The sequence below is a fragment of the Rhynchophorus ferrugineus genome, unplaced genomic scaffold (assembly GCF_030347505.1).
Source record: "Rhynchophorus ferrugineus isolate W39M unplaced genomic scaffold, kcgeb_rfMv2 rfM7, whole genome shotgun sequence".
In the NCBI taxonomy this organism is placed as follows: Eukaryota; Metazoa; Arthropoda; class Insecta; order Coleoptera; family Curculionidae; genus Rhynchophorus; species Rhynchophorus ferrugineus.
In genome coordinates, this window is record NW_027472586.1 from 5,915,620 (window position 1) to 5,940,978 (window position 25,359).

The following is a 25,359-nucleotide window of genomic DNA, read 5'->3' on the forward strand; positions in this document are numbered from 1 at the left end:
GTTAATAAACTCATACTAGTTGGTATTAGGTTTTTTCTCTCTATGACTATTAAAATTTAAATAAAAAGTTTATATTTACGTACATATAACTCGTCTAAATCCTTTGGTGGTTGGTCAGGTCCAAAACCGTATATACTTGTGCAATTAAGATGTTAAGAAACTTGATTACATTGTTAAACTATTGTTTACAAGCAATACATTCTCAAATTATGTATTTAATAATAACTAACCTACATTTTTTTATCAATCCACTAAACATAAACTTTTTTTTGATTATGTTGGCGACGTTTTTTCTCTCTGCAAGGATAATGGAATCGTTTTTGTCGAAATCACTCGTTATGATATACGTTTATATCTGGCAACGTCGCCGTTAATCCCGAGAGAGAAGAAGCGACACACAGACACAGTCATAAAGTGGGACTATATCCACCGGCTCCTCCCCCACTGACCCCCGCCTCCCGCGGCAATTCCCAGCGGTTCACCCTTTCGGTGTTACGTGTCTATCGTCCCGGTTGGATGGAAAAACCGAACGGTCATCGGCTACACGCACATAAAACCGATCGAGGACAAAAATACCTCTTTCTTTCTACGCAGCAGGATGATGGAAGCGAAATAATTTTCGGACAACGCGATTATCCTGATTGAGGTCGCCCTTTTATTGGCCGCGCGGCAGTTCTGACGGGACGGGACCGGATTGCCCGCTATGGGCGATGAAGCCGGGGTCCTGGAGGAGGACCGACGGTAATGGTGCGCGGGATAAAAGGTTTTATCGTCCGATGTCAATGGGAGAGGTACACTGTTGGGATTTAATTTGATAACAACCGGTAGTGATCGGTCCTTCTGCTAATGCAAGAGCACCTTGAAGTCTACCTGAAGAAAATGAACTTGTAAACAAATTTTGCACCACTAGTTTTCCATAAATACGCCTTCTATTGTATATCATACTAACAATCAACAAGTTGTATAAAAATAGTTATACCATAGCTCGATTCAACGTAAAATGCTTTACAATCTCTGTAATATTTAATTATCTATGATAATTTGAATACACATGGCAAAAAAATCACAAATTTTCATAACTACATAGGTGGAAAATGGAGAAAAATATGTGTATTTTGGTATAAAATAAACGAATGTCTATGTTAAATTTCATTAGGACTCGTAATTTTTAAAATATAGGACATAAACAGATATACACTATTTTTATATTATATATATTATCCTATAATATCCAAACGAAAAGCACATAAGAATGACTATTCGGTTCAGCGTGAAATTCTCTATCATTCCTACACTTTTCATTTGCCTACCGTCGTTTGAAGGAAAATGCCAGAAAAATACTTGAAAATGGCCAAAAATTACAAATTTTCACGATTATGTATATGGAAAAAGTGACACTTTTTTTATCTTTCAGAAGACGATAAAACTCTCAAAAAACATGTATTTTGGGATGAAAGAAACGGAAATAATTGTTTAACAGCTCTAGAGTTTATAGTTTTTAAGAAATATGACATAACCGAAATCCACTTGTTTTATGAAATTACATATTTCATTGTATAACTTAAAAACAAAACGTTTTATAAAAACTACTAATGCACCATTCGATTCAGCGTAAAACTTTCTATAGTTCCTGTAATTTTCAATTACCTACCATTATTTGAAGGAAAATGGCGATAAAATAGTTGAAAATAGTAAAATATCCAAAATTTTCACGACTATATATATGGAAAAAGTGCCAAAATTTTTTATCTTTTGGATAACGATAAAACTCTCGAAATACATGTATTTTGGGGTGAAATAAACGAAAATCCATGTTTAACAGCTATAGAATTCATAGTTTTTAAGATATGTGACATAAACAGAAATTCCCTAATTTTATGAAATTATATATTTCATTGTATAACTTAAAAACAATAAGTCTTATAAAAATTACTAAAGCACCACTCAATTCAGCGTAAAATTCTCTACAATTCCTATAATTTTCAATTACCTACCGTTATTTGAAGGAAAACGGCGACAAAATAGTTGAAAATAGTCAAAAATCCCAAATTTTCACGACTATATATATGGAAAAAGTGCCAAAATATTTTATCTTTTAGATAACGATAAAACTCTCGAAATACATGTATTTTAGGGTGAAATAAACGAAAATCCATGTTTAACAGCTCTAGAATTTATAGTTTTTAAGATATGTGACATAAACAGAAATTCACTTATTTTATGAAATTACATATTTCATTGTATAACTTCAAAACAATAAGTCTTATAAAAATTAGTAAAGCACCACTCAATTCAGCGTAAAATTCTCTATAATTCCTATAATTTTCAATCACCTACCATTATTTGAAGGAAAATGGCGACGAAATAGTTGAAAATAGTAAAAAATTCCAAATTTTCACGACTATATATATGGAAAAAGTGCCAAAATTTTTTATCTTTTGGATACCGATAAAACTCTCGAAATACATGTATTTTGGGGTGAAATATACGAGAATCCATATTTAATAGCTCTAGAATTTATAGTTTTTAAGATATGTGACATAAACAGAAATTCACTTATTTTATGAAATTACATATTTCAATGTATAACTTAAAAACAATAAGTCTTATAAATATTACTAAAGCACCACTCAATTCAGCGTACAATTCTCTATAATTCCTATAATTTTCAATTACCTACCATTATTTGAAGGAAAATGGCGACAAAATAGTTGAAAATAGTAAAAAATTCCAAATTTTCACCACTATATATATGGAAAAAGTGCCAAAATTTTTTATCTTTTGGATAACGATAAAACTCTCGAAATATAGGTATTTTGGGGTGAAATAAACGAGAATCCATGTTTAATAGCTCTACAATTTATAGTTTTTAAGATATGTGACATAAACAGAAATTCACTTATTTTATGAAATTACATATTTCATTGTATAACTTAAAAACAATAAGTCTTATAAAAATTACTAAAGCACCACTCAATTCAGCGTAAAATTCTCTATAATTCCTATAATTTTCAATTACCTACCATTATTTGAAGGAAAATGGCGACGAAATAGTTGAAAATAGTAATAAATCCCAAATTTTCACGACTATATATATGGAAAAAGTGCCAAAATTTTTTATCTTTTGGATAACGATAAAAATATCGAAATACATGTATTTTGGGGTGAAATAATCGAAACTCTATGTATAACAGCTCTATAACTTAAAAACAATAAGTCTTATAAAAATTACTAAAGCACCACTCAATTCAGCGTAAAATTCTCTATAATTCCTATAATTTTCAATTACCTACCATTATTTGAAGGAAAATGGCGACGAAATAGTTGAAAATAGTAAAAAATCCCAAATTTTCACGACTATATATATGGAAAAAGTGCCAAAATTTTTTATCTTTTGGATAATGATAAAAATCTCGAAATAAATGTATTTTAGGGTGAAATAAACGAAAATCCATGTTTAACAGCTCTGGAATTCATAGTTTTTAAGATATGTGATATAAATAGAAATTCACTTATTTTATGAAATTACAATAGTTCATTTTATAACCTAAAAACAATAAGTTTTATAAAAATTAAAGCACCACTCAATTCAGCATACAATTCTCTATAATTCCTATAATTTTCTTATTAATTTTCTTGTTTATAGTTTTTAAAATATGTGACATATACATAGATATCAAATTAATATATTTATTTCTTTTTTTTTTCAGGTAAGAAATTACGTAGTACACCAGACAACAGTTTTTGTAAGTACTATAGTAAAATATAATTCAAATTAATTCCTTAGTTTTCGAAGAATAGCTTTAGCTATATAATGACAACGATGATTTCAGATATATTGACCATCTATCCATAAAATATTCTCTATATCGCTTCACTATGCTGGATTTATCATATTTTGAGTTAAGTCAATAAGAAGTGATGGAAGTGTTTAGCTTGTTGGTTTACTATGTACATTGAAGCAAATTGAGTGCCTCAAAATGCTCCTGGTTGCAATTTATATGGTTTCGATTTTTTAAGAATGATCATTTTAGTGTCGAAAACATTTTATGTGTTATTGCTAATTAACAGAAACAATCAAAGATGAAGGAAATATTCATTGTAACAATTACATATACATTGTAAGCAGTTTCCCCCTAGTATAAATCTAAGGAAATGTTGTACAAGCAGTGCAATTTGGTACCATATAAGCTGAAACAGAACCAGTGATTCACAGACATAGAAAAAAAATTGATAAACATATTTTATTTTGGGGGCCAAAAAGGTGATCGGTATAGATTAAACTTGATTCGTTTTAGCTATGTATTACAAAACAAACGATCCACAGTTATTCTTCTGCATGATAACATGATATCTTATAAGTGGTAGAAACAAAATGGATTCCTAACTTTGATCGCCTTAACAGACAGCCATTTTGTTGTGAATTAGTAATTAATTTGTGACCTTAAACAATCGAATCGAACTAAACTAAACAACATAACACAGGGTCTTGTGTATCATTTTTAATATAACATATTCACTGTAACTTTCTTTTTTTATTGGCAGGAATATATCAAACAAAATGCAATATTTACATCCAATTGTATCAATGCATACACATGCATTTATTAATTTATAAATAGCATCCTTTTTTTCTAATTAGTATTTTCATATATAATAGTTAGTGATATAAACTGTTTATCAATTATTGCTAATTGTAACATACACATAATTATCACATTGTCGATATTCGTATTAATTAAATAGTTGCGTTTCATATAAAAGAGTATGAGTTTATAACCCTTTTTTTCATTTCCTTTTTGTACATTCTAAAGTCTTCTCTTACCAACGAGGGTTTATCTGGACAGGGCCTTCAGTTTAACGTACGATCCACGGTCGTCGGTAATAAGCCTACCGACTGGCGAGTGACCAAGTTATAAAACATCCTAGAAGACATCCGGTCTTACCCAGCCTGGTTACTGGCGTAACTTTCATCATTTTCCTTGTCGAATTTTACCTGTCTCCTCCTCCTCTTCCCAAAGACAGTCACAAATATTAAACAATCACAAACATATATTCACGACCATGCCCCAGCAGGATTCAATGTGGACCTTCCTGTCGCCTTTACCACTACGCCAACCAAGCCGGCTCATTTATTTATTAAATTTACTACTTAACTGTGTTTATACTTTAAAACAATTGAGTAGTGACGACTCTGTGAATGTACATCGTTGTTACATACTGTTAAGATTGTTGTATGAAAGCTATTCGTATTAGAATTGAAGTCATTCAGGGATGCATATTACAATGGTTTAGTTTGATTTGGCCATGTCTGTTACCTGAGTTTTGGGTTAAATGTACAGCGAAGAGCTCAAAGAAACACGTGGATAAAGATCTTAGAAAGCATTGTCCGAGCCTAGAAAATTTGTGATCGACAACTCTGGCGAGATTTACTGAAGAATATTCGAAGTCCTACGGATGTCCTATTAACGAACGCATGAAGGCTTTATGATATCAACCAATTATAATATAGTGAAAGTACTGTTAAATGATATTTAATTTTTCTATAATTCTCTAAATCAATAGGAGTTGATTTATCGGCAGTAGCACAATAATAAACTCTAAATAAAATTATATATAAGTCTATGGCACCATTCTGTGGTGTTGGGTTGACATAGCTCATTTATGCTAACTTAGTATATATATATATATATATATATATATATATATATATATATATATATATATATATATATATATATATAATAATCTCTAAACATGATAAATCAATAAAAATAAATCAAAAAGAGCATTGCCTAATATTCTATTAGCTAATGTAATATAAATATAGTCGAAAATACTTTACTATTTATCAATCATAATGTTGTTCATTTTACTCTATTACCTTAATAAATAATATTGATCAATATGGTTCCCTAATGCGGCTATATTAATGTACAATGTTATTTATCATCACATAACATAAGAAAACATAACATAATATATTTGCATATAAGTATATATAAGTTTAGATTCGTAAAATTACCTTCGAGGTCATGGCTAGGACGGCAAAGCCCAAGAGCTAGTACGAAGGTTTTTATTCGATAGTAAAAGGCAGTCAATTAGTCGTTAACAGTCGATAGTTGTTATTATTCGACTATAACCCCCAACGCTAATGAAAGGATTGATAGATAATGTATTTTATAATATTTTTACAAAACCTTTCGTAATTAAATGTTTCTTAATATTAGAAGGAACGCTACGTATTAATTCCAACACATAATGCAATATAAAATGTTGTTGAATTTTAGGAATTAAGTGTTATTTAATTTTAATGGGAACACTAGGTATTAATTCCAACACATAATCAGACTTCTTAAAATACTTAATATGATAGTAGATAAATTTGAAGTTATGTCGTCCTGGTTGCATTATAGAAGGAGAATAACCGAGGAAACGACACTAGTTTGGCGAGTCAGTACGGTGAAAAAAATCAAAAATAAAACGACAAACATCACGCGTATGTTTGACGAAGATGTTTATCGTGCTCGAACCTAGCGGCCCCGGAAAAAAAACGGGTGGCAAAAACGACGGCAATTCGACGAACGGCTATAGGCAAACGCACATCGACGGCATTCTCGCGAGTTTCCTCCAAGTTCGAGACACGGGCGGCCAATATCCAACGAGTACGTACGACGAACACGTGCTTCTGACCGTTTTCCCGCTATCGAACCGCTTCGTAACGCCGGAAAATCAATGGAAATGATGACAGCCAACTTCCTGACCGCCTCCTGCCATCCCCATTTAACCTCCAACGACGCGATGGACACCAGCGACATTTTTTACGGTCTCAGGAAGAGGATTATTGCTGAGTAAGTGATATTCGGAAGGCCATAAACTTGTCGGATTTGCTTTTTATCATTTTGTCACCGCTCCAGTCGATTACTACACCGGAGAGGTCCTCGGAGAACGTTGAGGGTGTTCTTTAACTTCTTACGAGGTTCAATCTCAAAGTTTGGATATAATTAATGAGGAATTTCAACTTTCTTCCCTGTTAAATAATCCCCTGTTTGTTTTATAAAGAAATCATCATTAAATATAGATCTTTGATTAACTTTATATTTCTACATGACCAGTTTGTCTTGGTATTTATATCAATTTTATCATACATAATGGATCATCTTAATCTCTAGATGAAATACGAGAACGCAAGATAATACAAATTACTTTATCGTGAAAAATGCAATTGTTTTAGAACTAAATTACTCAAAATATCAATTAAAGTATTCTCCATCATTAACAAATACTTCTCCTTATTTCCCTAACAATGTTGTAATTCCACCTGAATAAATTAGAATTAAAATATTTATATGAAAATGTTAACATTAAAAATGTATTATGTTATTGTTAAATAACCCCCTTTGCGTCAGTTTTTATAACGAAAAGGTCATTAAAGAGAGGCTTATTGTCTCTAGATAAAATAACAATAATTAAGTAATAACATAGATTAAACAAAACAAATTTTTGAATCAATGAATCATTAGCCTCATTTAGACCTAATTTATCTATTTGCTTCTTCTCAATTTCTATTTTCTGTGATTATTTTTTACACTACTCCATTATCTAAGTACTTTCTACATTTTCCTAAACATATCAACTCAGTATCCTCAATAGAAACTCCCTCTAGTTCAACTGATAAAAAACTCAGATCTTCTCACTCTATGTTTTATCTTAATTTTGAGATATCCAAACCAAATCGGGCAACGCTGCAATTCACGGTGTCAATACTATTCTATTAGCTGATGTTCGTCTCTTGTATCAATCAACCTGAAAATATCTGCCCGCTACTCATTATTAAATATTAAATATATATAAAATAATATTAGTTACATTAAATAATATTGTAAATAGATAGATAGGTTTAGAAGTAGGTAGGTATTAAGCTAAATTGTGTGTAGTAGAATATAAAATACATGTAGTAGATCGGTTAAATATATTTTTTGTTAATTTTTATTTAGTTATTACCACGATTGTTATGTACATATTTTATTTTGAAACGTTTTTTTCGTTTAAAATGTAAGTTTGATTCATTTTTCGAAGTCGGCTCAATTTTTTTGTTAAAAATATTTTATTACCCTTACATTTCTATATTTTTCCTGTTTACAATCTGTATGATAAATTTTAAGAACCGAAAGAAAACACCGAGTTTTTGGGAAAATAATAAGTGATAATATACAATAATATGCAACGTTGCCGCATAAATATTTCCAATAAACTTCACACTAGGAATACATTATTAAGACAAAACAACGTCATATCAACTGTTACATGACCATCTTCGATCTCGAATCCCAGAATATAAAAAACAAACCCCCCAAAGTCATATTTCGTACGTTAGAATATAATAATCATATTTATGGTGTACTTCAGAGGCAAATTAAATTATATTAACGAAAAATATATTTTCTATAAATATCAAATACGAACTTATTCCCCTACGTAAGTATCTTCACAAATTAAAGATGCTCAGATGTTTTTTTAGAGTGAAATATTTAATTTTCCATTGTTACCTACCTATATTTAGTATACAATTTAATAATGCAAGATGTTTAAATGTTTAAAAACTGACATTTTTTCCTGGAATCTGTCCTGGAATGGGAGAATTGTTGCGTCTTTCATCTTACCTGATGGTAAACAGAGTTTATTAAAATTAATTTTATACAAATGACTTATTTAAGATATATTTTTGTTGTTTGGTAGGCATTTTATGTAACTGGCTACTTCAGATTGGTCTCTATAGAGTTCTTATTTAATTATTTTTTTTTTAATTTTCAACGTTGCCACAGTTACAATAAATTACGTAAATTACGGTATAGACTATATATTCAAACTATATATATTCATAATTTGGGTCTTTTTGAATATTTAATATAGTGAAATATTTGTCTGTCTTGTCGTGTCATTTCTAATTACATTATTTTATTTTGATATTATGTAATAACTTAAAAACTAACTTTTAATAATGGAAAACTTACGGACATCCATTCATTTTGTTTATTGTTATCAAAACATCAACATTCTTTAGAAATTCCTTATCCTTATAATGTTGCAATTAAATAATATACAATGTTGCCACTGTTACAATAATTTACATAAATTAAGGAACGAACTATATATTAAAGACATAATTTTGGTGTTTTTTATTATATAATGTATTGAGCAGTTTGCTTCTTCAAATTGATTTCCATACGTTTCTTTTCTAATTAATTTATTTTATTTCAATATGGTATGAGCTTGAAACTAATCTTTAATAATTGAAATCTTAAATCATTATCCATTAATTGTATTTATTGTTACCAAAATCTCAACGTACTTTAGAAATTCGTTATCCATATAATACTGCAATTTTAAAACATGCAACGTTGCCACAGTTACAAGAAATTACTTAATTAATGTACGAACTATGTATTCAATATATAATTTTTTAATATAGTTTTTTGGTATTTTTGTTTTTGAAACTATTTGGTTTTTTAAATTGGCTTCCATACGTTTGTCCTTTCATGACTTTATTTTATTTTAATATGATATAAACTTGAAACTAATCTTTAGTAATGGAAAACTTACATCATTATCCATTAGTTTGATTAATGTTATCATAACGTCAACATTAAAAATAAAAATAGGCAGTATCGCTCGCCCTGTCAATTTTCCCTGCAATTTTCCCATCCTTCAAAGTTTCCTCCATCGAATTCCGGTGGAAAAACTAACGGCTAAGACGCGGCAATGGCGAAAAGCGTCTTTAAATCCCATTCATACCGTTATATTTCATTCCCACATGCTTTTAGAATGTTTTAAAGGATTTTCTGGAGCGTCGAGAAATTTTAAAATAAGAAAAACGCAGCTGGAGGTTTTTCTGATTTATTGGCCTGCTTTTTGTCCGGCTTGTTTTTTCTTCTTCTTTTCTCGCCCCTGTTCGAGTCGCAGCCCTCTCTGTTTTCTTTTACTCCTTAACTCTGCGTCCGAATGTTAGTGCCGCGCTAATAGCTTTCTTAATTGTTAAAAAAGGGGTCTTGTGACGTTTTTTGTTACCTCAGAAGTTACTTTCTCTGAAAATTATATCAGTGGTTCCTTACTTATATAAATATGAGCGCTTTTTACCATATTTTTGTTGATGATAAATAATAAAAGAAACAACACTTTTAGGAAGAAAATACACTTTTAGGTCCCTAAATATATTTTATTATTCAACATAATCTACTGAAATTTCAATACATTAGACACGTGCACGTAGTTTGGTGAAAAGTGGAATTAATAAAAATAACTTTTTAGCAACTCAGCTGTTAAATTCCATAGTTTAAACATTTCTCTAAGCATACGAACAGTTTTCCACTTAGTATTATAGAATAATTCAGGGCATAGTGAAGCTAACCATTGTCGGTTTTTGGTTTCATCGATTTAATAGTGGAGATTTTCATGTTAATGACAAAGAATAATCTGGGGAAGCAAAATAAATGGAAAACAATGAATTGCGTGACTTATTGGACGAAAACCTAGATTTTTCAGACGGCTTAGCAGTCACGGTTGTATTGCCTACCACGTTTTTTGCGGATAGCGCAATTGCTTAAATAATTCTAACAAAACAAAAATGAACTATATATTTAGTAGAAAATGTGTCTATACTTTATCTGTTACTGTAATATTTGCTACTATTTTTGCAGCAAAAATCTGTGGCTATTTCGAGGTGATATTTCAGCATATGTTGCTTTATATTTGTTGTCCTTGAAAATGTTTTGTTACAAATTTGGCAGCGAATATTGTAAACAGTGTTGATGCTGTTTGAAGATTTTAACTTTTAAAAATGTAACCTTACAATTTTAACAATACACTTTACAATGTAACTTTACTTGTAATATTCCCCACTTACCCTTGATCTACCATATTTTAATACCAATGTATATATATATATATATATAAATGTATACATATGTGTGTATGTATGTATGTATATATGTATATATAGGGCTTTAGACCAACTTTCTCGCAAAATTCTTGCATTTTTATATTGTATACCTATTTTAAAACTCAGCTATTTATTTCAATACGTCTGCACCACAATCTCGATGAATTCTCTCCAAATTGCAGTTATTTCTCATTCCTGCCAATAATAAACCTATCCCAAACCACATATGGTTTCGGTCGTTAAAACCAGTAATATCCTTCAGAGCAGGCCACCGATTTTTGCCAGAATACAATAAAATAGCGGTACACAATAGAAATGGGTTCTTTTTCGCCGACATCATACTTAAAACGCTTTCCTGTCGGTAATGTGGATCGTGCCCTGCCTATCGTTCATATGATCGACGTGATTTTGCCAGCTCAATCACGTCTGAGTCCGATATTTTCCAGGGTGTCTTTTTTTTCGTATGTCGGTGATGGCGAGGCGGGGGTCGAGGGGCCGGGGTGGTTGTCTCGACGTCGGACGTGTCGCACATGATTGAACGACAGTCGCATTGTTCTGCGTCTGTTCGATTTTTTTTCTCCGCGCGCTCGTTTAATGATGGAAAATTGAAAAATTGTTTGCTGATTGCAGACAATCGATATCGAATGTATATACGATGTAGGATTAGGGTATATTGCTTCGTGTTTTGCCCGTCTAGACAATGAAACAACCCGACGGGTTGTTATTAAAATGTAATGAATGTTTTCTGTTTGTCCCCGTACTTTTTTTTGTTACGAAAATACGTTTTTATGTTGATTAATCATCAAGTATACTTTGGATTAAAATGATGGATTTACAAAAGAGGGGTTGAAATGACGGGTGGTTTTATTTCGAAAGGCTTTTAACACGTTAACTGAAAAGTCCCCGACCTGACGCATAGATGGCGCTACTATAATTAACTGCAATATTCGATAACTGCTTTGCTAAGAAATGCCTTTACTAATGAAATACGATACTAATGAAAGTGGCAGTGAAATTTACAGAAACTTAACAACCTTAACCTCTAATAATAGTCCTTAAGCAAGAACAATGTATCTCTTTTTCTTTTTTTTACCAATTTTTTTTTCTACCAATATTTCTTAGGCGACCTTCTTTTCACCAACTTTGACCTTCATATTTCAATTTGCGAAGAACCAACTCCAAGTTCTTGCAGGTACCTCTCAGGTATATGGAAGGACCTGCAGGATTGGATTATTACGTATCATTGCAAAGCATCGAGTGAATCCTGATGTCTTCAGCTTGCCAAAAAATTAATAATAATAATCAGTAGAAAATACCTAAACAGCTTTTCTTAGGGTTTCTAATGAGAATATATATATATATATATATATATATATATATATATATATATATATATATATATATAGTTTTTAAAGTTGAATAGTGTTACCCTTATTCGGAATATATATATATATATATATATATATATATATATATATAATTGTAGTTTTATGAACATCACAAAATATTATTTAATAAATAAGCAATATTACAATACAGTTCGCCAAAACCATCTGTGTGTCAAGACATATAAAATGCAAGACCTAGAGAAAAAGAAACCCGATTTATATCATTGAGTATTTTGTATTTATGCTCAAAGCGCATTTCTTTTTCTCCCGATAGACGACGTTTCGAACCGAGACTTCCTCAAAAGACCGCCGACCAACTGTTCTACAAAAATCCCGTAATCAGACGCCGTCGCCGCCACTAATTCGTCTAAAAATTCGCCCGATTATCCGAACTCCCTGACCCGAAAACGTATTTTCCCCGACGTCGAATCTTTAATCATCATCCCTCGCCTAAAAAGGAAACGGTATTAAAATGTTCCCGAAATCGGAATCTTATCAGAAACGAATTATCTCCGAACTAGGAAAAACCGGTAAATTGTTTCCGGCTAGAGGATCCTAGGAGCTTTTCCCTCGCCGCTTCCGTCTTTCCGGGCCTCGCTATTGACGGCAGTTCCTGCAGCGCGCGGGAGATGAGGAGGCGGGAGGTGGGTGAATGCAGTTCGTGCATTTTTATGCCGCTTCCGAATCGAATGATAATATCTTGGGGATATAATGGTTTTATTTCCAACTTGGACGTTATTCAAACTTCCTTAATCTTTATTATGCATTAATAAAGCCGTTCTTTTAAAAATATTTCACCAGTATAAAGGCAAGAGTCAGATTATCATCATATGCAATTAAACTAGCTAAATATATATAGTCCGCTAAATAAAACAGTGAACTCTCGTCATCTGAATTGATGACGCCAAAACGTCGCAATGTTGCCTCATCAACTCCGAGTTTTAGTTCAGTTCAGTTTGACATACAACAAAATCCTAATCTAAATAATATAATTAAACAAAAGTACTGTTATGAAATATAATTTATTATAACATTATAGTACATCTAATGGATATATCACCGAAGAACTTAAAATTATAATTAATAGTTATATTAGTTTGTAGGTTAGGTTTGTGTATTATTATATTTACATCGAACTCTTTTCTATACCACCTATGAGTTTGAGTTCTAAGGCATAAGGCCACATTTTTTATATAGCCATATGCCATTTTGATATTTCTGTGTTTCTGTATAGTGTATTTCTCCTTAGTTTGTTCTGTTGCTAGCTGTATACATCTCCCTTGCTAAAAATTATATATAATCACTGCATTTTCACTTGTATATGCTCATGTATATTCTGAAAATTTACTCATATATGTGCACACAAATCTTACACAGTTACACAGAGTTCTTAGAGTTGCTGTATATCACCCTGTTTTGAAAATTCTCAGCGTTCAATCATAATCCCATATTCACTAGAACGAAACTAAGCTGTTAATATCAAATATATCTAACATTTGTTCACGATACTTGTCAATTTCTTCTTCAATTTATCTTATCGAATTCATTCAAGCCGAAGGTGTTATTAACCATTCCTGTTTCCAGCATGAAGATATCTACAATGAATTATTGATATATATTATGAGTACTAAAACCCAATCAATTGTTACTCTAACATTTATCTTTCCCATCAAATTTTGTTGTCTTAACAGTATTTTTATTATCATCTTGCAATGAATAACAATTTTGGTCCCATTCAAAAACATTCATGTCTCACCTATATACACAAATAGAAATAATAAGTCTCCCTTTCTTAAAATTGTATTAATTTAAAAACGGTATCTGAAAGTTCTATTAGACGTCTTCTTCGGTTATCATTACACTATTTAAATCCTACATTACTCACCAGAATATGAAAGAGTGTTTTACATCACTCAAAAAACTGCATATCTGTTTGCTTTCAAATAATTGTATTAAATTATGTTTATATTGAAAAAAACCACTCCCTATTTTTATACATTTCATATATTTGATCTCTGATAGAGCTGATATCAAACTGATCTTGATTCGTCACCCGCTTTGTGTGAGGACAGTTTATTTCGGTTAATCCAAGATAATATTTTTCATTTCTTTAAGATATTTCAGTGATTTCAGTTCAATAAAACCGCAGCAACTCTATATTTATCAGTGGAAATTCTTACCTCTCTAAAGAATTTTACTAGCAAGAAGGGTGCTCCATTATCTCGTTGCTGTTCGAAGTAACTGCTTAGAAACACAATCTGTTCTGTCCGGCTTCGATCTTTTCAATCACAATAATAACAAGTAGCTATTTCAAATTTATCAGACAACCAGGCGAATTTTATAGGATTATTTGGTACATGTTCGAACACACCAGACAGCATTTCTCTTTTTAACTAGAATAAAATGAGAAGGAAAAATACGGTCTGATTTTAAACCAAAATGACATACTGATGATATGATGATGTTAGTTCACATACTGAATAACACACATTCTATTACAACAATGTTACAAACAATTATGATCTATTTTTAGATCACTTTCTTATTATTTTGAAAATATCTGAAAATTCCATTAGACCTCTTCGTGGATTATCATCGTTAAACTATTTAAATACTATATTACTCACCAGAAAACGAAAGAGTGTTTTACATCACTCAAAAAACTGCATATCTGTTTGCTTTCAAATAATTGTATTAAATTATGTTTATATTTAAAAAAAACACTCCCTATTTTCATACATTTCATATATTTGATCTATGATAGAGCTGATATCAAACTGATCTTGATTCATCACCCGCTTTGTATGAGGATAGTTTATTTCGGTTAATCCAAGATAATATTTTTCATTTCTTTAAGATATTTCAGTGATTACAGTTTCTTCAATAAAAACCGCAGCAACTCTATATTTATCATTGAAAATTCTTACCACTCTTAAAGAATTTTATTGGCAAGAAAGGTGCTCCGTTATCTCGTTGATGTTAGAAGTAACTGTTTAGAAACACAATCTGTTCTATCCGGCTTCGATATTTTCAATCACAATAATAACAAGTAGCTATTTCAAATTTATTATATATATAGGATTCCTATATTTATAGGATTATTTGGTATATGTTCGAACACACCAGACAGCATTCCTCTTTTCAACTAGAATAAAATGAGAAGAAAAAATACGGTCTGATTTTAAACCAAAATGATGACGTTAGTTCACATACTGAATAACACACATTCAATTACAACTATGTTACAAACAATTATGATCTATTTTTAGATCACTTTCTTATTATTTTGAAAATATCTGAAAATTCCATTAGACCTCTTCGTGGATTATCATCGTTACACTATCTAAATACTATATTACTGGCCAGAAAATGAAAGAGTATTTCATTCTTCTTAAATGTTTTAATATTTTGTAAATAGTTATGTCTTTTAATTTCAAAACTTAAAAGTTAAACACACAATTCTGGCGCAATTCTAGTTCTTGTATGTGTTTATCTCCCTTAATAATATAGGAACATATAAATATATGATAAAATATCATTGATGTCGATACCCTATAAGACATTCATTCATCTACTGCGATAGACAAATGGCGAAGGAGCCTACCCATATTAACCTGGTCAAGCATCCAGTATGACCGACCCATAAAACGTAACGGATTGAACTGAAGAGCGGCAAAACCGAAAAACCCGAACCCATTTGGATAAGATCGATATAATTCATTGGTTAAGCGCCATATTCGGGAAAAAAAGAAACTACATTTCATTTTTCGATATGGACCATTATGATAATTTATAGCACATTTTGTCAGTGGAACGGCTGTAATACCTCTTATTCATGACAACGGAAATTTATTTCGGTTTTATCTTTGCTCGTTTCTTCTTTCTCGTTGTAGTAGGCAGCGGTTCTGGTCAGTTTATGTGAGCGCTTTGCTTGCAACATTTTTTTCTCTCTGATTTTCCGATCTTTCTCCCCCCCTGACTAGCTCGTTAATTGAGTTAATTACGTCCGTTAGTCTCCAAGATTTTTATACTTAAAGTTGTTATTACTACGGCCTATTAAGGTAAATATGTATGTTTAGTTATATCTTTAAACGTGGGACAACCTTTCGATAAGGTATGATAACGATACACTGAACTATTGAAATCTTATATTACAGCCAGAATCTTTGGAATCAAATAAGAGGAAGCTTACTCTAAAATAAAGGAAGCTAAAGCAGGTGTAGCGCAAGAAAATTGGTTAAATTCTTTACATATTCTACATACAGTCTATTCAATTTTTTTTTGTACATACGTCATCAAGATGTTTAACGTATTTCCTGTCGCAATTTCTAAATTCGTTTCATAATCAGACCATATCTTCTTTCTCATTTTTTTCTAGTTAAAAAGAGACAAAAATGCTGTGAGATATATTCGAACACGTAAACGAATGAGCCTGTCAAGGTCGTCCGGTTGTCAGATGTACACAAATTTCTTGAAAGTAATAGTGATAAGAGTTTATAACTCTAACCTATAAACTATTGGGGCTGTATGATTAACTGTAGTTTTTAGATGTACTATAATGTTAAAATAAATTATATTTGATAACGTTTTTGTTCAATTGTTTTATTTAGATAAGAATTTGTATGTCGAAGCCAAACTGAACTAAAACTGTTGGTGCGGCAACATTGCGACGTTTTGACGTTACAAATTTAAATAACGTATGTTCAAAATAACTTTAATCAGACTATATGTGATCTATTACAAATGGAAGATACCACGAAGGCTACATATTATAGCTGTCGGAGACAATAGTGAAGAAGCCACACGAAAGTTACTATAAGCAAGTGACAATATAAATAATAAGACCCAGGCTTGGAAAATAAACATTAAGGAAAGTAAGTATGTGCATATGCAGTTCACGTATAATCAGACGACTCAACCACCAATAACAATAAATAATAATATCACTCCATATAGCAACAACGTTAACTAGCTTGGAATGAACCTTGATGCAAAACTTCGCTGAAAGGAATATATATATATATATATATATATATATATATATATATAAGAAAAGGAAAGAACTGAAGTTAAAATATAGGAAAACGTATTGTTTAGTTTGATGAAAATTATCAGTTTATAATAAATTGCTATTAAATATGCAAATATTGCGACCTGTATGGACATAAGGAATAAAATTATGGGAATGTTTCGCGAAATCTTATATAAATGCAAGTTTTCTCAACCTCAACAAAATCCTGAATAAAACGAAAGTCCTAATGTAAAGACAAGTTCTAGGATATTCAAAGACTACTAACACTGTAATAAATAATTTTTTTTTAAATGCCTGAAGGAATTATATTGGTTTGCATATATATATATATATATATATATATATATATATATATATATATATATATATATATATATATTTATATATATATATATATATATATGTATATATATATGAAGCTTAATTTAGTTTACCCTTAAAAATTATAATAAATACAACATAAATCATCTGTCACGATAAATCTCCTAGCCCTGGACGTAATGTTCCAAGAAACTTTTTTTCATTTTATTGCTTGCTTCTTTCTGTCTTTTACTAACCCCCGTTTAAGGAAAGCAAATTAAAGGAGAAATAGCTGATTTACGATGCGAAGAGATGTTTTGCTCCGAAATTTAAAAAAAAGGATGTATATATCTCGGTTGAAACGCATAGATTTTATCTTGAACAAAAATAGATTCATTTAGAGTATCCAGAAAAGGTATTTGTATCTTGTATCTAGGTTTTATGTAACTTTTTTTATTCATTATTTTTTTCGTACTTGTATTAATATACAAGCAAGGGGGGTACAGAATTAATACCGCTGTGCACTTGGTCGATTGTCGAGTGGTAATTTAAGTCCAAACTGGAAATCGGGTATTTCTATAAATACCTTAATACGTTTTAGCAGCACTTTCTCAAATCATTTTTTTTATATGGGAAGTAGCAGTGAAATAGGCCTGTAAGATCCAACTTGTTCTGGTAGTTTGTCAATTTTTTTAACGAAACAGGCATTGAATATGTAAGTCAACATGATGATTGCTTTTCGTAAGAACTCGTTCATTAACCCATGTGAAATATCATCGAATCTTGGAGTCTTTTTAGGATTGAGGTTGTTATCAATTTCTGTAGCAACCTCCATTGGAACAATCAGATGTAACGGATTTATGTCTATTGTAGATTCTCTATCATTCGGTTGGAATACGTTAGCTAAATTTCGCGCGACTAATTCAGCTTTTTCTTCGTTGAGTCGAACCCATTCATTTTGATCATTTCTAATAGGCGGTACTCTAATAATTGGTCTTTTCAATCTTGGAGTTTCCTTCCATAGCGGGTAATTTTTGTCTGATTCCGTTTTTAATTCATTTACAGCTCCTATGCTCATTTCATAGTTGTTCTATTCAATGCTAACGATCGTAACTTATAGTTCTTCTTTTTTCATCTTATCTTTAGGAGACGCTGCATATTTTGTTTGATAATGAGAGCTCTTCGGCTTCGAGCAAGGTCGCTGGGTTGTAGTATCCATTAGGCATCATAACCCTCTAATTTTACGTAATGACTTCAATGTCTACATAATAACTCACATAACTCTACATAATCATCAGATTATTATTGCAAAAAAACATATAGATTGTTTAAAATATTAATATATAAATATTGTAAATGTTTTGAAAATATTTTACGAGTTTCTTTGAGATATTAACACAATAATCAAGTATTACTATACTAACTAAAAACTACTCCCTAATATTTGGTGATATTTTTATAACAATCAATATAATGAGATGGTTTAAGCAGCTGCATATATATATATATATATATATATATATATATATATATATATATATATACTCACCATACGCATGACAAGACTTAAGGGACAAGAATATTCCGCTTCAGTGGGCTATTTTTACGCTGGGATTATCGCAGTAGATTCACTTTTCATCACCAGTCACAATAAGGTACAGGAGAGTCTTTTTTGATGTGAAAAGTAAGCAATCTACCAAATGGTATTTTATTGGTAATCAATTAATATGGTAGCCATTTCCCCCACTTTTGGGCCTACTGAAAACGTCCAAAAACAGTTGATTCATCAGATTCTAAACTAGTAACTAAACTAAAAGGAGTTCTCCCTTTTAGAGTTTCTTATTAGTTTTCGTCCCAAAAGCCTAGCAGTTCATTGTCTTCAATCTCTTTTATGGTCCTCCAAACGGTTCCTTGTCATTGACACCAAAATCACCACTTTTAAATCATTGATATTAACTGTATATGATAGAGCTGCATCACCGTGAGTCTCTGAAAGTATACGGGGCGCTTGAGCAGCTGATTTCTTCTGTTCAAGCAAGTAACTAGTGAAATACAAACTTCAGCGTGCTCCGCTTCGAGCCTGCATACACCGAATAAATCAATAATACTAAAAGAAAACTTTTATTTTATGCACTAAATGCCGTAATGATCAAATTTAATGGTTAAAGTAGATTTTTTAATCGATTTTTACGTTAATTCTTTGAGTGACTGAAGTCAATGAGTATTATTAATAGATAATCTATACAATTTCATGCGAGATCCATCGATTCCACCATTAAGCAAACAGAAAATAAGAATATGTCAAGATGTAGGCCCGTGTAAGTACGGAAATTTACAATTTCTCTTATATATCCTCATAAATATTATTCTATGATCGAGAAAGGGAAAAAAACGTTCTTCACGGGAAAAAGAGTAAATATTGGCCGGGGAAATATATATTTTTCAGCAGTATATAGTATCCGGACGATCCGTGTAAACTCGAGGATGGAGGGCCTGCTGCTGCCTCCCATCTATTTTCTTTACAAATACTAGTATTAGAAATAAATTGAAAAAGTATCCTTGGGGCACATGTGCCACTTCGCACTCTATCAAACGAAAATCCTTTCTGTTTATAGGGCTATGCCGGCGCAAGGTATATGTGATTGTACAGGGTGATAATATAAAACCGGATATAAGTTATCATTTTCTGTTGTTTTGTGTGTTAATTTCTATTATATTTTTTATTATTTATTTAATACATTGTTACTAGTCGTTTCCTTCTAACCTACAATTTGTCTTTATGCTAACTTAAATCTAGGTATATAACTAACTAACTAACTCAGTCTCTGGTGAAATAATATTTATACATGTCACTGCTGAATTTTTTAATATATGCACCTCACTACACAACACTACACAAGATCAGATGGTTTGATTCTTTTGAGTCTGTGTCCAGTTATGGTGGTATCCAAAAGTTGCAATATTTCAATATTAGTATGAGAATGGAGTCTTTCCTCATGCCCCCTTGCAATTCTCTTGATTTCTTGACTGCCTGTGGGTATCTGAAGGTCTCGATGTAGGTAATCAGTCCTATAGTATTTGGGTGCACACACAATACCTCTCAGGACTTTGTTCTGAAAAATTTGTATTTTTTTAATGTTACTCTTTGCAGAACATCCCCATAATTAAATTCCGTATGTCCATATAGGGTTCAATATTTGCTTATATAATAGCAATTTATTGTGTACTAATAATTGTGATTTTCTTCCAATTAGCAAGTACATTTTTCTATATTTCAATTCCAGTTCTCTACTTTTCTTCTTTATATGTTCCTTCCAGCGAAGTTTTGCATCGATATTCATTCCGACATTTAGCGTTGTTGCTATATGGAATGATATAATGAATGAGTACGGTCTGGTGGTAAACTTATAGGTGAATCTTATAGGTGAACTGCACATGTACAGATTTACTTTCATTAATTCTTATTTTCCAAGCTTGTGTCCAATTAATTATATTGTCACTTACCTGTTGTAATTTTCGTGAGTGAATTTCTATTATAAATCATGAATATATTAGATTATTATTTTACAATATTAATAGTCGTTGCGGTTTAACCTAAGAATGATTTATATATATATATATATATATATATATATATATATATATATATATATATATATCTAAGAGGATCAATTTTAGTCTTTATTTTAGTCTGTGATGTAACAACGTTTATGTATTAACACTGCTATTAGTAGTGATACAAAAGGAAAGAATTTGTTTACAATAAGGAATATTATAAAAGAATACTAAAGCAGATATGTTATGATTTATTACCATTAAATCTTAATCAATCCTTAGACCAACAGTTAGTTATAGTGTATATTATAAAGTAGTTAATTTAAACATACTTAGTACAAATAAAAAAAATAAAAACAGTTTTCGTTGAATTCTGACTGACTAAGTTTCAGTATAATATAATCCTGACATTTAGTAGATCACTTCAGTAAGTGACTTATTGAAGTGATCTACTGTACAACTTATAATCTAAATCTTATTTTAGATACCCTTCTAACTTATTTTAAAGTCTATCCTAACTTATTCTAAGAACTATTCTAGCTTATTCTAGAGATTATTAAATCTCACTCTAGGTGTCTATTAATTAGTTCGTATAGCAGATTGCGTTTGAGCCTACGCCTTTCACTATCATCGCACAAATTTAACACTAAGAGTCTTTCAGAGCACTTCGCACTAATACTCCGAATCACACTCGCTATGGGTTCTATGCGGATATCACTCTGAATCAGTTTGTTGGACACGTAATACGGGACATCGACGATGACTTGCAATACTTTATTCTGGAACCTCTTGAGGATATCTATGTTAGATTTGCTAGTAGAGCCCCACAGTTGAATACCATAGGTCCTTGTGGGCTTAAGTATTGACTTATGAGTACACCAAACCTTATTATCTATTGATAATTTAGATTTACGCCATCATTTCATCAGCCAATACATTTGGTTTAGTTTAAGCCCAAGCTGTTTGCGTCTTGTAACTATATGTTTTTTCCATGTCAAACGTTGATCGAAATGCATTCCCAGATATCTAACGTTGTCTGCTTGCGGAAGTTCATTATTATTCAATTTTACTGATGGAGATGTTCTTCTACAAAGGGCGAATGTCATATGTGTAGATTCTTCTCATTTGCTTTGATACGCCACGTTTTTAACCACAATTCGATTTTGTTAAGATGAAGTTGGAGGTTTCTTGTGGCTGATATTGGATCCTCGTGTGATGATAAATCTGCTGTATCGTCAGCATATGTTGCAATAGTAGTCTGTAGCCCTACTGAACACCCGAATATATTGGGTGTAAGCCAGTGTATTTGTCAACCTGTTTGACAATAAAATATCTGTCTGTGAGGTGCGATTTCAGCAATTGAAAGTGCATATGAGGCAAAAGCTTTTTCAATTTAACATAGAGTCCAGTGTGCCACACCTTGTCGAATGCCTGAGAAATATCTAGAAATGCAGCGGGGCAATATTTTTTATCGTTCAAGTTTTTGTTAATTTTGTTGACTATGTATTTGTTCTGTTGTTCCGTGTTTATTGCGGAAGCCAAATTGATAGTCTGGACTAACATTTCTCTCTTCTATGATTATTTTTAGTCTCTTCGTGTATAATTTTTCGAATAATTTAGAGATCATAGATAACAGGCTTATAGGACGATCAAAGGTAATGATTTGGGCCACTTTCCAAGTGCTAGGAAAGTAATTAAGTCTTAGCATACCATTAAATATGAATGTGATTAATTTGATACACTTTGCTGACAGTTCTTTTAAGATTCTTCCAGTTGTTAGGTTAAAACCACGAGCTTTTTCGGAATTGATTTCTTTATGTATTGTTTGTTTTACTAGTTTAACAGTAAATTTCTCATGTGGCAGGTCCATTTGAAACGGAGTGCTGAGAAAGACGGGTACGAATTAAATACTGTCTTTAAATATTCAGAGAAAGCATCCGCTTTATCTTTGTCATTCCTGGCCCAGGTATTGTTGTCAATTTTAATGGGTGACTGACTCAAACTGGCTAGCCCTATTTTTTTTTACTTGTTTACAAATTCTATTCATTTTTTTATTCATTTACTTAGGTAGTCGAAGTTCAGTGTCTTCCATTCTCTTTGTAAGAATTCCCACAAATGTGGTGAGCTGTGTAAGCATCGATTCTTCACTGTCATTCCCTACTAATTCGATTCCTAGGCAACTATGATGATTATGATGGTCAAATTCCTTCGTGTCATTTTTCCTCTAGAAATCATTGAGTTAACTTTGACGAGTATTTAGGATTATCCTCTTAAAGAAGAAAATTTTAGGCCGATGAACTAGGTTCACTCAGAAAGGAATTACATTTCCCTGAACTATTTCCAGATAACCTTCTTTGTTCAGTTTTCCATTAATTTTAATCGTACGGTCAGGCTTATTTTTATCACGCCAACACGTGTATTTTTCCTTTCAGTTTGTCTGTGGTTTAGCCAACTTCAGTCTTTTTCTCTTATAAAGATTATCTCAGGCTAACAGGCTGAGATATCTCCTCATAGCTGCAAATGAAACTAAAACCACCAATTCTAAGAAGTTAACATAAATGATATAGTCACCTTTGTGGTCATACAAGACAATGTGGCGGTCTTTTTTCAAAATAAGCGTCAATTGATTAAAAAAAAACTAGTTAATATTATAAGAACGGTTGTCAAATATCTACATGGGAAAAAATAATGAAATTTGACTAATTCATAAATATAATATGGCTTAATGAAGCCTTTATTATTGTAAATAATGTCTGACAATATAATATTTCAATAGGGATTACTATACATATGACTAGGATTATTCACGTGCCAATAATAGTGAATAGTTATCGGAGTTGCGTGTAATAGGAAGTAGTTTACATCAGGAAACTGGTCAATGTACTAAATGGCTGCTAATTGGCAGAAATGCTGGAACAGCGATAATGGATAAGCTCCTAGATATCATTCGTGTCAGATTTTGATAAAAATTTCTTACACTGATTATAGTTACCTCAATTATTAACAATTAATAAATATTGAATTATAACAATAAGCTAAAAAGTCTTCCCTATAGTTGAATTACAATGAAGTGGTCTTTTTCATTTAGTTCTTAACAATGATAAACTTCTAACATTCTCTTTGTATATAATATTCTTCTGTACATGCGTATGTCACTAAACCGCTCTTAAACGATTAGACCGATTTTGATGTACAGTTTTGTATATATTTATTTGAATTCAAGAATCGCCTACAGTCGCAATTAGACTCGGTGGGTGGCGCTGCGTTGCTTTTCTTTTTGGGTGGAATAATTTATTTCCACAATAAAACACATGCTAGAAGACCATTACGTTACCATTATCAACATTACTAAGTTTATATTCGCGTTATGCTGCCAAACCAACATTTAATGTTTTGACGGTTTCAACAAGATCTCCTCTACCTCTTAGTCCTCTTTGTTTTCTGGTTTTGCTGATAGGGGACGAACAACATTATTTAGTGATTTTGGTACTCCATGTCATTGACAATAATATCACCACCTTTAAATTGTTGAAGACAAAACTGTGAATTAGGATTTGATCGAGCAGCGTCACCAGGAAGTCCATTTATTCAAATTACTATTAAATGTGACACTTTAACTTTGTGTAGAACAATATCATCAAACTTACCAGGTAGGTTACATTCTTTAACAGTTATTTCATTGAAGAATAAGAATTGAATGAATTTTTAAGAATGTTATAAAATAGATAAGTTATTTTAACATTATATAGCACATCTAAATATTACAGTTAATCATACAGCCACAATAGTTTATAGGTTAGAGTTATAATCTGTTATCCCTATTGCTTTCAAAAATTTTACATACGTCTGACAACCGGACAACTTTGACAACTAATAAGACACTATTGGGTCTCTTTTTAACTAGAATAAAATAGGAAGGAAAATATTATCTCATTCTAAAACAAATTTACAAATTGCGACAGGCAATACATTAAACAACTTGATGACGTATGTACAAAAATACTTTGAATAGACTATATAAATATCGCTGATCAAAATATGTGCAAGCACCTACTGGAAACGTAAACTAAATTTTAATTTCAGTATGACAAAATAAGAAAATAAGGTTATGAAAAGGAAAAGGACCAAACTAGTCGAAACAGTCG

The 25,359-nt window shown here is 31.3% G+C and overlaps 1 protein-coding gene across 3 annotated transcripts in view; it reads left to right on the forward strand.

Moving 5' to 3' along the window:
• LOC143199320 (CUGBP Elav-like family member 1) overlaps positions 1-25,359 on the forward strand; it is a 631,257-nt gene that overhangs the window by 367,533 nt on the left and 238,365 nt on the right. Inside the window, exon 1 of one of the 3 annotated variants that reach the window (XM_076409045.1) lies at positions 6,606-6,851. The exons of the other annotated variants lie outside the window; for them this stretch is intronic. Within the exon in view, the coding sequence (XP_076265160.1) occupies positions 6,736-6,851 (116 nt within the window). The 5' untranslated portion in view covers positions 6,606-6,735. Of the gene's footprint in view, positions 1-6,605; positions 6,852-25,359 lie in introns of those variants that run through there. 3 annotated transcript variants of the gene reach the window in all.